General features: G+C 44.4%; 1 protein-coding gene across 1 annotated transcript; it reads left to right on the plus strand.

The window, feature by feature from the left end:
• Positions 1 to 2,568: 2,568 nt before the first annotated feature.
• On the plus strand, positions 2,569 to 14,900 carry LOC308135875 (semaphorin-6B-like; the record flags this gene model as incomplete). Its single annotated transcript, XM_080504015.1, has 16 exons — positions 2,569 to 2,689; positions 3,646 to 3,757; positions 4,470 to 4,530; positions 4,637 to 4,699; positions 6,044 to 6,142; positions 6,233 to 6,323; positions 6,588 to 6,707; positions 7,306 to 7,394; positions 7,491 to 7,708; positions 7,792 to 7,923; positions 8,259 to 8,408; positions 8,503 to 8,679; positions 9,692 to 9,832; positions 10,572 to 10,649; positions 12,441 to 12,502; positions 13,915 to 14,900. The coding sequence occupies 16 exons, from the start codon at positions 2,569 to 2,571 to the stop codon at positions 14,898 to 14,900; spliced, it is 2,700 nt and encodes an 899-aa protein (XP_080360141.1).
• Positions 14,901 to 15,673: the final 773 nt, after the last annotated feature.

Here is a 15,673-nt window from a genome sequence, read left to right on the forward strand (position 1 = left end):
CCATTAACAAGCATTTGTATGAATGACTATATCTCTTCGCATTTCGGGTTATCTATCTGACAGGGCCACCCAGTGGTGTTGTGGTTCACACTCTCCCCGACCCAGAGAAACCTTCCTTCTTCAAGTACAGTACGGTGCCTTTTCCCTGTAGAGTCTACATGTTCCACACGGGGATGGGATTGTTTTCTCCAAGTACTCTGGTTCCTTCAGAGTCCAGATTTGAGGCTGATTGGTGTGTGATTGCATCTCAGTTTTTTGCCCCGCGATGGACTGGCGACCGGTCCAGGGTATAATCCAGCCATTTGAACACAATCAGCCGGGATTGACTCTGGGCCCACACTGGACAAAAACAGTGTAGAAGATAAATAGATGAATGGTATAGAAGATGGATGAGACCTTCAAAGTTGCATCAGATCTTGTCTTCATTCCTGTTGAGCCAGAGGTCATCACATCTCGCTAGGACTCTTCTTTTTGTTGTCGGATGTTAATTTGGTAGTCTGCAGGTAGTAGTGTTTTGTTTTGTTTTTAAACTAAAGTTAAAAACATAATAATTAGCACAATGAACACCATGAAAATGAAAACTTTAACATGCTCCAAAAGGAGTAGGAAGAAGTATTATGTTATTAAATCCTACCCCCTCTCCAGTCAGTTTGTTTGCATTCGGTGCTTATTTCAACCAATCACATCCTCATTAACTGTCATGAACTTAAATAACAACAAAACAAAGCAATAAAAACAGCCAGAAGGTAAATAAACAAATAATAAAACAATTAACAAACAGATAAATAAAAATATAAAACACCTCTAGTGGATATTCCACATGGATGTTTAACATTCAGTTCCCCTCTTATTTTATACCTTTATTCTCTATAACAAACAGTTTTTAGATGTTCCCTGGGACTGAGTTAGTTGATGCTTTGTACATGCCTTGTGAAGTTTGAAAAAAATGTTTTGGACTATAGGAATAGTGGATTTGTGTGATCACTGTCGCTGGTGTTGTGATTGATCCTTATGGACCTTTTTTGCAGTAGACAGTGAAAGCAGTGAACATTCGTAGGTTTTGCCCAAAATCCCTGCACAGTAATCTATTTATGGTGATATGAGTGAACTTTGGAGAATGTGGAGTGAGCGGCAGACCATAAAGTGTTTTGACCCGTTGAGTATCGAAATACTTCGTGACAGTCTGTTCTGTATGTGTTTAACTTGAGAATCTGACTTTAATTTTTCACTCCGTATTACTCCGAGAGATGTGGTTTCATGAGTTTTTACAATGCCAGTGACATCTCTCTGTGTTATTGCTTTGTCTTCCTTTGACAATTCCCAAATAGCATAAGTTTTGTTTAATTGTTTGTTTAGATTCAGTGGTAATTCATTCCTTTCAAACCAATTCTTTAATTTACACAGTTCTACAGCTGCAATTGTTCTTAGTCGTTCCTGTAAGCACCCCAATCCCCACGCACCCCTCCCTGGGCCAAAAATCCTTGTGCAATCTGCAAATAAAGCCAATTACAAAAAAGGTTTGAAACATTGCCGATGTTTTTGTAAAGTATGTGGAGTTTGGGACCCAGTACTGACCCCTGGGGAATTCCAAAAGCAATGGCCAAAGCATAACGAAGCAAAGTTTCCCAGATTAACAAACAGCTTCCTGTCCTTTAAATAACTTTTCACCCAGTGTAAAACTATCAGCTATGCCAGTTGTGTACACATTGTGATAAATAGCATCTGCGATTCTTCACTTGACTCATTTAATTACAATGATGTTATGCTGTTTGATCTGAATCCACACCTGCTGTCTGACAGTAATTTATATTTTACTATGAATGTATCTAGTCTACTACTGAACAATTTCTCTATAATTGTCTTGTGGTCGTTCATGCATAGCGCATCTTGTGCAACGTGACCCTTTCGGGGCCTCCTCACTTTTTAAAAGGCAAAAATTGTTTTCTCCCTTTTGCTTGCTCATGAGTTAAGGCATTCTTGACATTTGACCTTTAGAAAGACATTGTCCAGCTTATCCAAGTCACCTCCTTCACCTCTGTTTTCTCTGACTCATCTATAAATACCGGCTATTGCTTTTTCGTGCCCTGTCACCCATCAGGCTTCGTACAAAACACAATTAGTGAGAAGAACATTACCACACAAACTGACTTTATAACCCTGTGAGTGCTTTGTCTCTCTGTGTGTTATACGGCTGCGAGAGTACCCTTCAATTCAAAGTGTTCGACAATGGAGTGACATTTCTCACAATGGATCCCTATTACACCTCGGAGGCAGACAATAGCAGCACATTAGCTCCCTGCTGAATCCAGGTTTGAGGAAGTAGCCACCCAGCTGCACTTCTGACCTGACCTTACGCACACACACACACGCACGCACGCACGCACGCACGCACGCACGCACGCACACACACACACATACACGCACGCACCTGTTGATCAATTCCTCCGCACCTGAGAAATCTGTCAAAATGTCAATACCAGCGGTCACATGCACTGTCTCCACTCACACAAACACGTATTACAGTGCACAATGAAATTTCTCTCTCTTCTCTCTCTTTGTTAACAGTGCATGTGTGTTGCTGCCATGGCAACCGTGGCCCCTCCCCTCACATTTCTTCTCCTGCTGCTTCAACTGGCTGATGGCTCATTCCCAGAGGAACCCAGTCCACTCAGCTACGTCCCCATAGAGGGTATGTGTCCTTCCCTTCAATGTGTGTGCGTGTATGTGTGTGTGTGTGGAGACTGGAGTGTGTGTGCAACATTGATAAATGGCTTTGCGCTGGATGTGGAAATCGGGGGTCAGAGGTCAAAGCCTCAGTGTGGAGCTGCATTTGAGCTACCCAGGCACACATATAAATAAAGAAACTTCCCTTCTTCTCTCTGTGGCTGCACAGTAGATTAATAAATATTGGAGAGAACCAGGGTGGAACAAAGCCCGGGAGAGATGAATGATGGTAGATTTTGAGAGGTGTGGTTTGATGAAAAAAAGTGAGGTGGTTGAGTTGGATGAGGTGATATGGAAGACGAGAGAGATTGCTGAGGGGTGGAGGAGGAAGGAGGAGGAGACAAGGTAGAGATGAATCGCTATGTCCTCCGTCTCCATCCCCTGCAGTCAAGGACAGTGAGACGTTTTCTCAATCTGTCTGTGGATGATGTGGGCTTCCTGTGGAGACCTTCCTCATCCAGAGTGTCTGAATGTTTTGGCTTTCTTTGCCCACCCAATATGTGCTCTCTCATTCATCAAAAATTAATGTTGGGGGTGGGGGGGGGGGTTAAAATGTCGTTTTCATTATGGAATAATCACAACGGTAACTACACACAATGTTCTTGTTATGTAGCCGCATGCATCGACAACAGAGGAAAAAAAAGAAAAAACAGAGGATAAAACTGTTTCGGTGTGTTTCAACTGCGACACAATTCGTCTCTGCCCATTATCTCTGTAAACAAAAGCATCAGTGAGTGAGTGAAGGCCCTATTGAAGTGAAGGTTAGAGAAGCTTTTTACAATGGGTAGTTTGCTGTCGATATAAAATTGTGTTTTCTGTGTCCTCGGCCGTGAAGAATATAAGTGAGGCACGTCATTTAAATTCCTTTTAACAAAGGAATTCCACTCTCTACACCCCCCCCCCCCCCCATGTGCATGTCAGTGGTGAGGAGGTATCCAGTTTTCCTGGGCAGAGCTCATCGTTCAGCTCAGAGACAGGAGCTGCACATCCAGACCATCCTCCAAGTCAACCGCACACTCTACATAGGAGCCAGGTAACCAACAGCAACCGCCTCCAACTGGGTGCGACTGACGTGTTCACATTAATATTATTTTGCTCTCATTTGATGCCACAGCTTCCATCTGTCACTCTCTGGAGGACATTTTCAATTTGACGATGATGTATTCAGTGTTGTTGTTAAATGTCAAGAGAGAGCCGTTTCTTCATGTTATTGTCACGTTGCCTTCTACCAATGAAAAACATTTGCCCCAAAGTCATATGTATCTCTTGTGTGTACACAAAAACTCTTAGAATAATGTTATGTTATGTTATGTTATGTTATGTTATGTTATGTTATGTTATGTTATGTTATGTTATGTTATGTTATGTTATGTTATGTTTTTCCTAATATTTAGTATTTAGTTCTCTACCTCGAGGAGTTAAGTATGCAAATTTTTCAAATGTATTTTTCAATTATATAAAAAAAAAATTCTGGTGAATTATATTTCCCTCTCTTTTATTTTTTTTTATCCAAAAGCATGAATAGTGTTCTGACTCGATAACAGAAAAACAACAACAGTACATCCAACCTCAGATGAATCAGACCACTTCTTTTCATGCCTCTGAATAGGTCTTTTTATGTTGATGATATATTCTGAAGAAAATCATTAATTCTTATCATTTGTCCTACATATATATAAAACACTGCAACTCAATATATGAGGAAGTCATTCTGGGAGTGACTCATTGTGTTGTGTACATTCTAGAGATGATTTGTACAGAGTGGAGCTGGATAACATGGCAGGGGATGAGATGTTTTACAGCAAGGTAGGAGTCGTTGTCGTTCCACCACTCATATATGCAATTGGGACTAATTTCTACATGCATGCACGTCGCACACGGCGAGCGCTGACTTCTGCTTTTTGCGTCTCAGAAAAGGACGTGGGAATCCAATAAGAACGACATCCGAGTGTGCCGGATGAAGGGAAAGCACGAGGTAAAAAATCTCAACACGCTGACATCCTCTTGTGCACACATCAAAGCTATCTGCACTGTCACACGCATGGACGGACACAGCGGCTGCTACAGAAACCTTATTTCCTTCAGGTGCACTTGCATGTGGCATTTACTCAAATTTGATCTCGTTGATAGAGAATCAGGCACATCAGTTAATCACGCCAGCTCAGTCAAACGTTACCCGGGCCAGGAGATGTCCGTTCAGCTTGAGGTTGCACCGTGTCAGTTTTCTTCATAGACGTCAATAATCGCCTGTGGGAAAGACACAAATGTGGGGCAATTTTGTGTCGGGTAAAGTTAACAGTGGTGTGATGGAATCTACAGACGAGGAAAGATTTGAGCGCGGTTGACAAAGTGGAACCTAAAATACAAGGTTTTACCGTATAAATGTAACAGCGCCACCGGCAAAAGGCAATCTGAGCACGACTGGTGGGAAAAGATAGAAAGGCAACGGGAAACATTAGAGAGCAGGCTGAGCAGCGAGAGTGACACAGCCTGAGGGAGGAAACAGTAATTGAAATCAGTTGAGGAAGGGAGGTGAACGTGTGAATGTGATGTGTGTGTGTGTGTGTGTGTGTGTGTGTGTGTGTGTGTGTGTGTGTGTGTGTGTGTGTGTGTGTGTGTGTGTGTGTGTGTGTGTGTGTGTGTGTGTGTGTGTGTGTGTGTGTGTGTGTGTGTGTGTGTGTGTGTGTGTGTGTGTGTGTGTGGGAGGAAGATAAACTAACGATAAAGAAAAAAAAAATAACTGGGAGAGGACAGGGCAGCCACCAGGTAGTGAGAGAGGCGTAGAAAAGAATAAAGGAGCTGTTTTAAACAACACAGATAAAAGATGTGGGATTGAAATACATGTGATTAAAATGAAGAGACATTCCCAAAGTGTACTTATAATCACTTCCAATTGTGATTTTCAGATAAACAAATTGCATCGCCATATTCAAAAGATACCTCGCTCATCTGCCTACACGGGGCCACGTCATTGTTTTTTGTTTTTTTTCTTCTTCTTCTTCTTCTTCTAAAATATCGTAACGACAGAACTAAAGGCACAACAGTGTCATCAAGTTTTAGACTCACTTGCCAGCGTCTTTAAACTTCAATCCACAGCCTCCACTTTGAAGACTACTTTAAAGTCCCTGTCCTATTGTTCCTCCAGATGGAGTGTGGTCGAGGGTGCTATTTCCTCTTGGAGCGACATTCTTCATCCTTCACACTCTTACTGCTCTGTAGCTTTGGTTCAAAACCCCATCTTTTTTTTCTTTTCTTTTTTTTTGTCTCGTTTCTTTTCTTTTGTCTTCTATAACCGTTTCCTTTTGTCGTTTCCCTACAGGGAGAGTGCCGTAATTTCATCAAGGTTTTACTCAGCCAGCACGGTGGCCTGTTTGTTTGTGGAACAAACGCCTTCAACCCGCTGTGTGCCAACTACACCGTCAGTATCCATCGATCTGTCAGCCGCTCACTCTCTGTCTATCTGCCAGTCGGTTCATCCAGACCTCTTTGCTTTTGTTTTTGGTTGCAGAGAGACACTCTGGAAATGGTTGGAGAGCCCGTCAGTGGGATGGCGCGGTGCCCGTATGATCCGCGACACGCCAACGTGGCTTTATTTGCAGGTACCGTCCTGAGCGTGCTCTCCGAAACGGAAGGAATTAGTCCCAGCAGCAGGCGTCAGGCTTCTGATTCAGCCGACGTAACGTCGGCACCCTTGTGTTTACCTTTACGGATGATTTATAGTCAGACCTCTTGGTGCATTCCTTGTTTGGTTTTAATCTTCCTGACCTTGTGCTATCGCTCTATCTGAATCTTCCCCTGCTTCTTCTCCTTCTTAACCTCCCTCCCTCTCTCTCTCTCTCTCTCTCTCTCTCTCTCTCTTGCAGATGGAAGTCTTTTTACCGGCACGGTGACAGACTTCCTGGCCATCGATGCGGTGATTTATCGCAGCCTGGGCGACAGTCCTGCCCTCCGCACAGTCAAGCACGACTCCAAATGGTTCCGAGGTACTTTCAGAAAGCAAAACATTGAAAATGACCCCCCCTGGAGCCAGGTGCTGTCAATAGACAATCAGGAGAGAAAAAAAAAGAAGAGAGAAACCACCATCATTACTATCAGGACTTTGCCAAAAGAAAATGGAGCAATTATTCACAAGTGGCTCACAGAGGAATCGGGCTACTTTCGGGGCGGCTAAATGATAAGGGACGCTGAGCTGAGCCGGACATGATTGGGCGTCCGTTTGATAACATTTGTAAGTAGAAAACGCTCAGACAGAGCAGACGTACCAAGCTGAGTGTGACTCTCGGGGGTTTTTTGACGAGCCTGCGATACAGAACTGGAGTCCGTTTTCCACGGAGGAATTAACAAGCAGTTGCAGGTCAAAGTTGTAGCAGTGCTGGATGAATAAATGATAAATAATCCGCATCCTCTTGTCCACGGCGATAAATTAAACAAGGACATGAATGTTTAATGGCTGTTGGACAGTCGAGGTTTACTTTGATTGTGGGTGTTATTAAAGCGCCGTGTCAGGTGGCGTGGACTCCAGCCACTGCTGTTCGTCACTGTGGGTTTAACAGTGTTTTTTTTTCTCATTTTATTTTTCAGAGCCCTACTTTGTGAGCGCCATGGAGTGGGGGCCTCATATTTACTTCTTCTTCAGAGAAATGGCCATGGAGTTTCATCATCTGGAGAAGGTGCTTCTGTTCTTTCTTTCCCCACCTTCTATTTCTCCGTATCCCTCTATTTTACTGTCGTTTTTTTTTTTTTAAACATTTCTGCCCATTTTCTAGGTGATGGTGTCCCGGGTGGCTCGTGTGTGCAAAGCAGACCTGGGGGGCTCACAGCGTGTCCTTGAAAAACAGTGGACCACATTCCTGAAGGCACGGCTGAACTGCTCGGTCCCCGGGGACTCACATTTTTACTTCAATCTCCTCCACGCCACAAGCAACATCATCCACATGCAGGGACGGGACGTCATCCTGGGTCTTTTCTCCACACCTCCCAACAGGTACCCAGACACACAATCCAGGCCTCTTCAGGTACAGACCTTTTTGGCACTCGCCTATATCTTATTTGTCTTGTCTTTCGTAGCATCCCTGGCTCCGCCGTGTGTGTGTTTGACATGCAGCAGCTTGCTCATGCCTTCGAGGGTCGCTTTAAGGAGCAAAAGTCCCCCGAGTCTATTTGGACGCCTGTACCGGACGAAGCAGTGCCCAAACCCAGGTATTGTTACGCAAAAGGGAATGAGAGCAAAACTTAAGCAATATACTGCAGTGCTGCTCTCCTGAACATCCGTCCCCCGTCCCAGCTTCTCTCTTCCCTCTTGAACACTGTCTGTTACACTGCAGCTTCACCACTATTCAGCAAATATTCTAATACAGCCTCCAGCAGAGGGGGAAAACAAACCCCTCCGGCTCCTCATTTTATTTCTCGCTCTCTCTGGATTTCCATCTGTCTGTATTCTTCTTTTCTCTCTCTCTCTCTCTCTCTCTCTCTCTCTCTCTCTCTCTCTCTCTCTCTCTCACTTTCTCTTTGACTCCCTCGTTCTCTGTCTGCAGGCCAGGGGGATGTGCAGTGCAGGGATCCAGATTTAGCTCCTCCACCACTCTGCCGGATGAGGTGCTGAACTTTGTGAAGACCCACCCGCTAATGGATGAGACAGTCCCTCTGCTGGGACATAGACCCTGGGTGGTCAAGACTATGGGACGGTACACAGAACGGCTCAGTTGTTTCATAGCACTAAAGAAGAAAAGTATTTAGGCGTCAGGAAAAAGTACTTTGCTGACCTCTCCGTGTGTTTAGGTACCAGCTGACAGCAATGGTGGTGGACACGGAAGCCGGACCCCATAAGAACCGGACCGTCTTGTTCCTGGGCTCCACCAGAGGGACGATCCTCAAGTTTCTGATGATTCCCAGCGGAGACTCCGTGTCTCACAGCAGTGTGTTTCTGGAGGAGGTGGAGGGATTCAATCCAGAGAAGTGAGAAGAAGTCGAGACATCTTTGTCCTTGCTCTCCAATGAATTCCTTTTCTTAGCTTATTGATCCAATGTACATCAAATTCCAGTACCCTTGTATTTCACAATATAACAGTAATGCTTTACAGTTACTCCTTTTTAAATGGCTTTTCTTTACAATTACACTTTATCACTATTCCCCCCCGTGATGGTTTATTCTGAGAACCCCACTGATACTGATAGTGTAACTGAATACACACCAACATCTGCTGTATGTGAAAATTAAATTGCAAGTGGCAAGTACGTCACCTGGCGTGTGGACTTTTATGAAGTCATCACGTACACAAATTAACTTTGCACACAGCAAAAATACAGTTTAATGACAATTTCAACAATCACATTTAGCAGACAAAACAAAAGTAACAATACTTGAGTATGATAGTTTATTAAAGCATATTTGCATAAGTTCATCTGTTATTTTTTTCAATAAAATTATTTACATAAAGTTATGAGAATGCCTTCATCTAAAATGTTTAGATAAAGTACATTGAACTGGTCTTAAGAGGAAAACAGAGCAAAAATCTGCAGTTTTGCAATTTTGAGTTGCTTTGACCTTTAAGCTATATCAAACAGAAGGATCAGAAAATGTATATTAATAGAAGGTATTCTTCAGTCAATGAGCTGCACAATTCAGCTTTACTACCTGTCGTATGACATAAGAGTTTCCCTCTATTTTAAAACAACGCTCTCAAAGGTTTTGAGACTTTGACTTTTCTTTCTCAGGCAGCTAGAAAGAAAGAAAAAGAAAAAAAAGCCCCTCTGTTGGAACTGAGACATACATAAAACTCTCCACTCCTGTTATTGTGACCATTTGTATCGCGGTTAGCACAAGTGGCCTTCTGTTTGAATTACCAAGAGACAAGGCCTTTGACCCTGTCACAGATTTATTTGAGGCCAAGAGGAGTGAGATGACCCTCCCTCCTCGGGCTCTTTAGCCTCTGTCTGCTTCCTTCACACTCTCTCCCGCCGTCTCCAGGTGTGGTGAGGACTCCCCTCAGGCTCGTCAGCTCCTGTCTCTGTCACTGGACCGTAGCAGCCACACTCTGCTGCTGGCGTTCCCCTCCTGTCTGGTGCGAGTGCCCACGTCCCGCTGCCATCTACACTCACGCTGCATGAAGTGAGTGGCTCGCTCACCTGTTTCCTTTTTTTGTTTGTTGGTTGTTGTTTTTTTTGTTTTTTGTTCCTTTGAGTATAATCCATTACCTCAATGATTGTTTGGCTGATAATTAGATCTGCTTAAATGTGACAGTGGACATCAGCCAGGGCTGTGCTCACTGGCCAACTTTTGCTTTGTCTCTGTTATCACACCCTCTGTTAATGTAGTCATCCAAATGAAATTTGCTATTCTGTTTTTGTTTCAATCAGCAGGGGATGGATGGCATGTGTGTTTGTCAAATCACAGCTAGTTTGTTTATTTTAATATTTATTCTGGGAAAATTTGTTTCCCTGGGAAATTATATTTAGCTTGACGCAAGAGGCTTCGGGAGAGAGTGAGTCATTATGAATACTAAGAATGCATCTGTTTATTGCACTCCAAATGAGGAAAATGTTTTGAAGTAAAACATTGCGCTGTGGGCTTGAGAAATACAATATATATCACAGGAATCCAAAGAATGTGTGTGCTGGCTATATATAAGGATGAATACGTAATGAGGATTCATTATTTCATTGAATTTCCACATATTTCAGATCGTCAACAGAAATATTTTGTGCCAGCAAGGTCACTTTTCACATTTTCCAATTTAATAAACCTTTTCCAGCTTGCCGGTAAACTTTGTAATAAGTCTTCATCATTCATAGCTCCGTGCCTTGTCTCTGAAGGATGTGTAGTTTTCATTGTGCTCTTGTATGTGCAGGAGCTGTTTGGCCTCCAGGGATCCGTACTGTGGCTGGACCCGAGGCAGCACCTGCTCCTTTCTGAGACCAGGCACAAGGTGAGCACAGTAGGCACACACACACACACACACACACACACACACACACACACACACACACACACACACACACACACACACACACACACACACACACACACACACACACACACACACACACACACACACACACACACACACACGCAAACAGGCTGCCTGCAGGGGCAGTGAAAGTTACTTTGAGAAAGTTTTATTTCAGGCCTGAATGCTCCTTTTTACAGTATTACACAAATGCCACAAAATCAAAATGCAAGTCAAAAAAGAAATCAAAGGCATAAAAACAGAAGAAACCGACACAAACTCCTAATAATAAGCAGATTCCTATAAACTGACACGATAATGTTTTGGGTTTGGGGTTTTTTTTCACACTTTGTTGAAATGAATAAAGCACCTTGTAATGATGTCCATTACAGTATTCATATTTGGTGTACAGCAACATCATTGAATTACATGAAGTGCATCTGGTATTATGGCTTCAATGTCACATTTCAGATAAACATGAAATGTTCATTTTTTTGGGGATTAATCACACAGTTAAGGAGTCTCCCAGCTAAATAATGCAATTCTGATCTATTACCCCAACAGATTTTTGAACAAACTTCAAGTGATGCTGAAAACCAAATGGGACATCATCTGTATAATACTATTGATTACAATTCTGTTTCATGCTTATTAAAACATTTTTAACAAGTTTTATGTTCAACATTTCAGTTTGTAATCATTCAATGACCAATTAAGATGCGTTTTCAGCTCGTCTAGTGGTTGTGTGCAATGATTATTTTCTTCTCTAAGAGAATCTAGAAATGGCACAATACAATTTTTTCCCATGTATATTTTTTTATAGCTCAAATTGCTGAAAGGATGTTTTGGAAAAAAGTCGTAAAGAAGAAATTATTTGAAGCTGGAACCATGAAAAACCTTGTTAAAGCACACATTTGTATGACTGAATTTATCATAAGTGCAAATATAGAGCAATTAGAATTATAAAACAAGCCTCAGTGCCAGGCAATAACAATTCCAAACAAAAATATGAAGACCAATAAGATCGAACGCCTATAAATATCACATGAAGCGCTATGCTTTTTATTACCTACAGTATGGATCCCAACAGCCATTAGCAACAACAGTAGTTTTGGTAGCGTTTTTTTCAAGTTCTGTGATCGGAAGCCCATCTTTCCACTCTTTGAGAATACCTGGGTTAAACACAGACCTTTATCAATGAATGATGACAATCTTATTATGATCGCCATTGAATAACGTGCCTTTTTGTGATCAGTGCCCAGCTCTTGTATTGATACTTGATGAGTTAAGTGTCTGCACCAAATCCAAACTCTAAATACAATATTGTGATTCCTACTTCCAGGGCCAGTTTGCACCTGCATAGTTGACCCTGACCTACGGCCCTTCTGAGGGGTGAAAAAGCAAAAAGCAAAAAAAATCAATACTGGGATCAATAGTGTATCCCATTACAATGGATGACAACATCAGTATGCAGCATATCACTTTCAGCAATTACTTCTAACAAGTGTAATCATTCATGCACAACTATGTATACAAATGTTTACATAAAAGGTCATTTTCTACACTGATGAAATATTTTCTGGACTTTATTTTGCATGACAGACGTTAATTGTTCATTCTTTTATAGGTCATTCAGTTCACACCACCGTGCAAGATCACAATGCTGAACAAAGTGATTTTAAAGGAATGTGTGTTTCCCACTGTACGCTATTGAGTACAGCGAGAGTGTTTTCTCTGATGTGCTGATCTGTGATCTGTCTGTGCCTGCAGGCTTCCTTTTCAGCAAGATGTGGAATATGGGAACACCACCTCCCATCTAGGAGATTGTGACGGTAGGTTGCAGCACTGTGACATGGACGCTTACTATGTACGGTGCAGTGGGGGCAAGCTCCGCCTAGTGGCTTGATCATTCATTGCACCTGTCATCCTATCACTGGACATTTTGTTCTGGGGAATAAAAGACTGAACCTACCAAGAAGCAGAATGTCCACAATGATTTTTCCATACACGTTTTAATTATTTGGGGTGTGAAATTATTTTCCCCCTAGCTCAGCAAGATCTATTCAACCTTGACAATAGCAACTGAGTGTTTTTGGTGCCTTTGTAAGAGCTGAATCAGGTGGGAGTACAACTGGGATTGTGGTTTCAGCCCCCCCTTTCCGACAGGTCAAAACACTCCGAGTGTGAGACATTTTAATTAGGGAGGATGGGAAACTGCATGTAAACAATCCGAGACGGCAGAATGGGGAAGTGCTTCATCCTCATACATATGGGGTTTGGTTTTCTCAGAGCTGAACATCTGAGGGAAAGGATTTGAGAAGCTGCTGGTAAACAAGCTGGATATAGCTTAGTGCCGTGTCAGTTGATGTCACTTCTGTAGAGACTCAGATGTCACTGCAGCAGCGCCGCACCACAGAGAGTCCGCTTTGAACCTTGCGCTGAAATTCACAAAGTCGGCAGAGACCAAAAAAAAGTTGTTTCCTTTCCAGCATATTTTGAGTGAAGTGTTCCGCCTGCAGCAGCCCAGTTTCAATGTTATAAAGTCCATTTAGAAGGCTGTGGTTTTTCAAAAGGCATTAAGAAAAATGGATACATGGCACAATCCAAGCTCTCCTCATTTTAATTCTGTGTTAAACTGACATGCTGGCTGTTATTTCATTCCTTGAAACTGGTAGCACTAGAAGTCAGCCATGCCAAGGTGCCGACTGGACAGGTTTTTAACTTTGAATGGTACAAAGCACAAGCGAGGCCGAGACGGAGACAGGCATGTGCTGCTGTGTCTGCAGATGGGAGTGATTAGAGCTGGGTGGAAACACTGAGGTAATGGTATGCTGCGAGGAGAAACTCTCTGACCAGGCTGCACGATGGAAAGTGAGAAAGGAGGTGGGGGGGGGGGGGGTTTCAGCTGCTGTGGTCGGAGCTGTGTTAATGACTAGTGCAGGCCTCTCTGAACCTGGAGCTTGTAGAGCCTCAAGGCTAAAATGGAGAGAAGTCCCTCAAAACATCATCACAGAGAAGGACTGGCCAATGACGATGATCATGATGATGAGGATGATTACCAGTTATGAGTGTTATTGCAGTTATTGGTTTTTCATGATATATTATAGCTTGGGTAGTGGAAACTAATCAGTGTATACAATAACAATCATAATTGTGAGGTACACCCTTTGGAGAATGACAGTGGATGTCCATTGACAGGTTATACTAAATCTCGTCTCAATAACTGTTGTTTCTTCATTTTCAGGAATTCTGCAGCAGAGTCTGCTAATTGAACCAGAGAGCCTGGTCTCCCTCAATCTGCTTGTAGCATCTGCAGTCTCGGCTTTCACCATCGGAGCGGCGCTATCAGGCCTCGCCGTGTGCTGGATCATGGCCCACAAGCCTGCCAACCGTCGCCACGGCAACTCCTCTCAGTCCTCCATCCAGCGGCGTGAGAGAGGTTTGCTGAGTAACGGCGGCGGGATGGGAGGCTCTGTGCTGAGCGTCACCCGGCAGGGAGGTGGGGAGCGCCCCTGCACGCAGAGCGGGGAGACCCTGTTCGTCATGCCCAATGGCTGGGTGAAGTCCGGAGAGCTCGACCCCGGTTTCCTGCCTACCCCTGAGCACACGCCGCAGCAAAAGCGCAGAGGCCTACGGTTGTCTGACTCCAACTCTGGAGGGTGGGACACCAGCCAGACCTACCTGGGGGGAGGCTCCGTGGGTCTTGGTTCGCCCTGCCGCATGCCGCCCTCTGTCTACCTGACCACCAGACTCTTCCAGCAGGGCGGAGGCGGGAGACACGGCGGCGACGGCCGAGGAAACGACACCCCGCGCCAGCACTATGTCTGCCTGAGCAAGCAAGAGAAAGGGGTGAGGGGGACACCTAAAGCTCCTCTCAGGAAATCCGCTGGAGAATACGTCTACCCCATGACCCCACAGGACTCGCCCGAGCGTCGGAGGGTGGTCTCCGCACCCAGCGCGCCAGTAGAGTACAGCGAGCCAATGCCTTTGCGTTGGCCAGCGCCAGAAGGCTACATCCTCAGCAGCCATGGCATGGTGCCTGTCCCAATGCCTCCGCCCTCCATGCCCGCTCACAGTAGCCAGGCTTACGTGTCCCAGCAGCACACCCCCGGGCTGAGCAGGGCTCTGCTGAGAGGGGCCCTGGAGCGAGGAGAGCTGGGGGAGCTTGTGGATCTCAGCCAGCTCATGACTAAGAAGCACTGCAATGACAGGACTCAGCCTGGCCAATGACTGTGGAGGACATGAAGGGGACAGAAATCTGTCCGTGTTTGGAGCTCTTTGTTTTATTGACATAGATCTCGCCATTCTCCTCATTCTGCCTATTCCTCATGCTCATCCTTCTCGGCTCTTTTCCCCCCATATCTCTATTGCATTGTCATTTTTACCCCCCCCCCCGATCTTCTCCGTCAGTCTCTCAGGCAACCCTTCTTTCACCCCCACGATGGGCCTTACCTTATGACTGGCTGCTGGGTCTGCCATTCATATCCCGGCTCACACTAATTGGTCAAATGGACTGAGGTTGTTGCTGTGTCTGCATTGCAGAGTTGCCTTTCTCTCTCTCTCTCTCGCTCTCCACCCCTGCTCTCAGTGGCAGCAGGAAGGGGGGGAAAAGGGGATAGAGGAGAGAGATGGACAGGAAGAAGGTAGTATGGGAACAAGAGAGGATGAGGAAGGAGACAAAGATGGACATGGCACTTAGAGACTGCCTTCACTGTGCAGATTGACTGCAGAGCCAGTCAAACAGCCCTGCAGGAGCGGGACGCCTCTTTCCCTCTTGGATACGATTAACAAGACTGCCAACCAACTGTTCTGTGCGATATTACCTGTTGTTCTGATTGCTAACGAGGTACTTGAAGTAAGAAAATTGAACACTGTAAAACTATCTGAAGCTCCGGCTGAGTCATCAGACAAGAAGGGAAGACTTTCTAACTGAACGGATGAAATGACACAAAGTCCTTCTCTCTCCTTCTTTTCCCCTCGTTCTCCTTGCTGCACACATGCAG

Source organism: Blennius ocellaris (assembly GCF_963422515.1).
Source record: "Blennius ocellaris genome assembly, chromosome: 10".
Lineage (NCBI taxonomy): Eukaryota > Metazoa > Chordata > Actinopteri > Blenniiformes > Blenniidae > Blennius > Blennius ocellaris.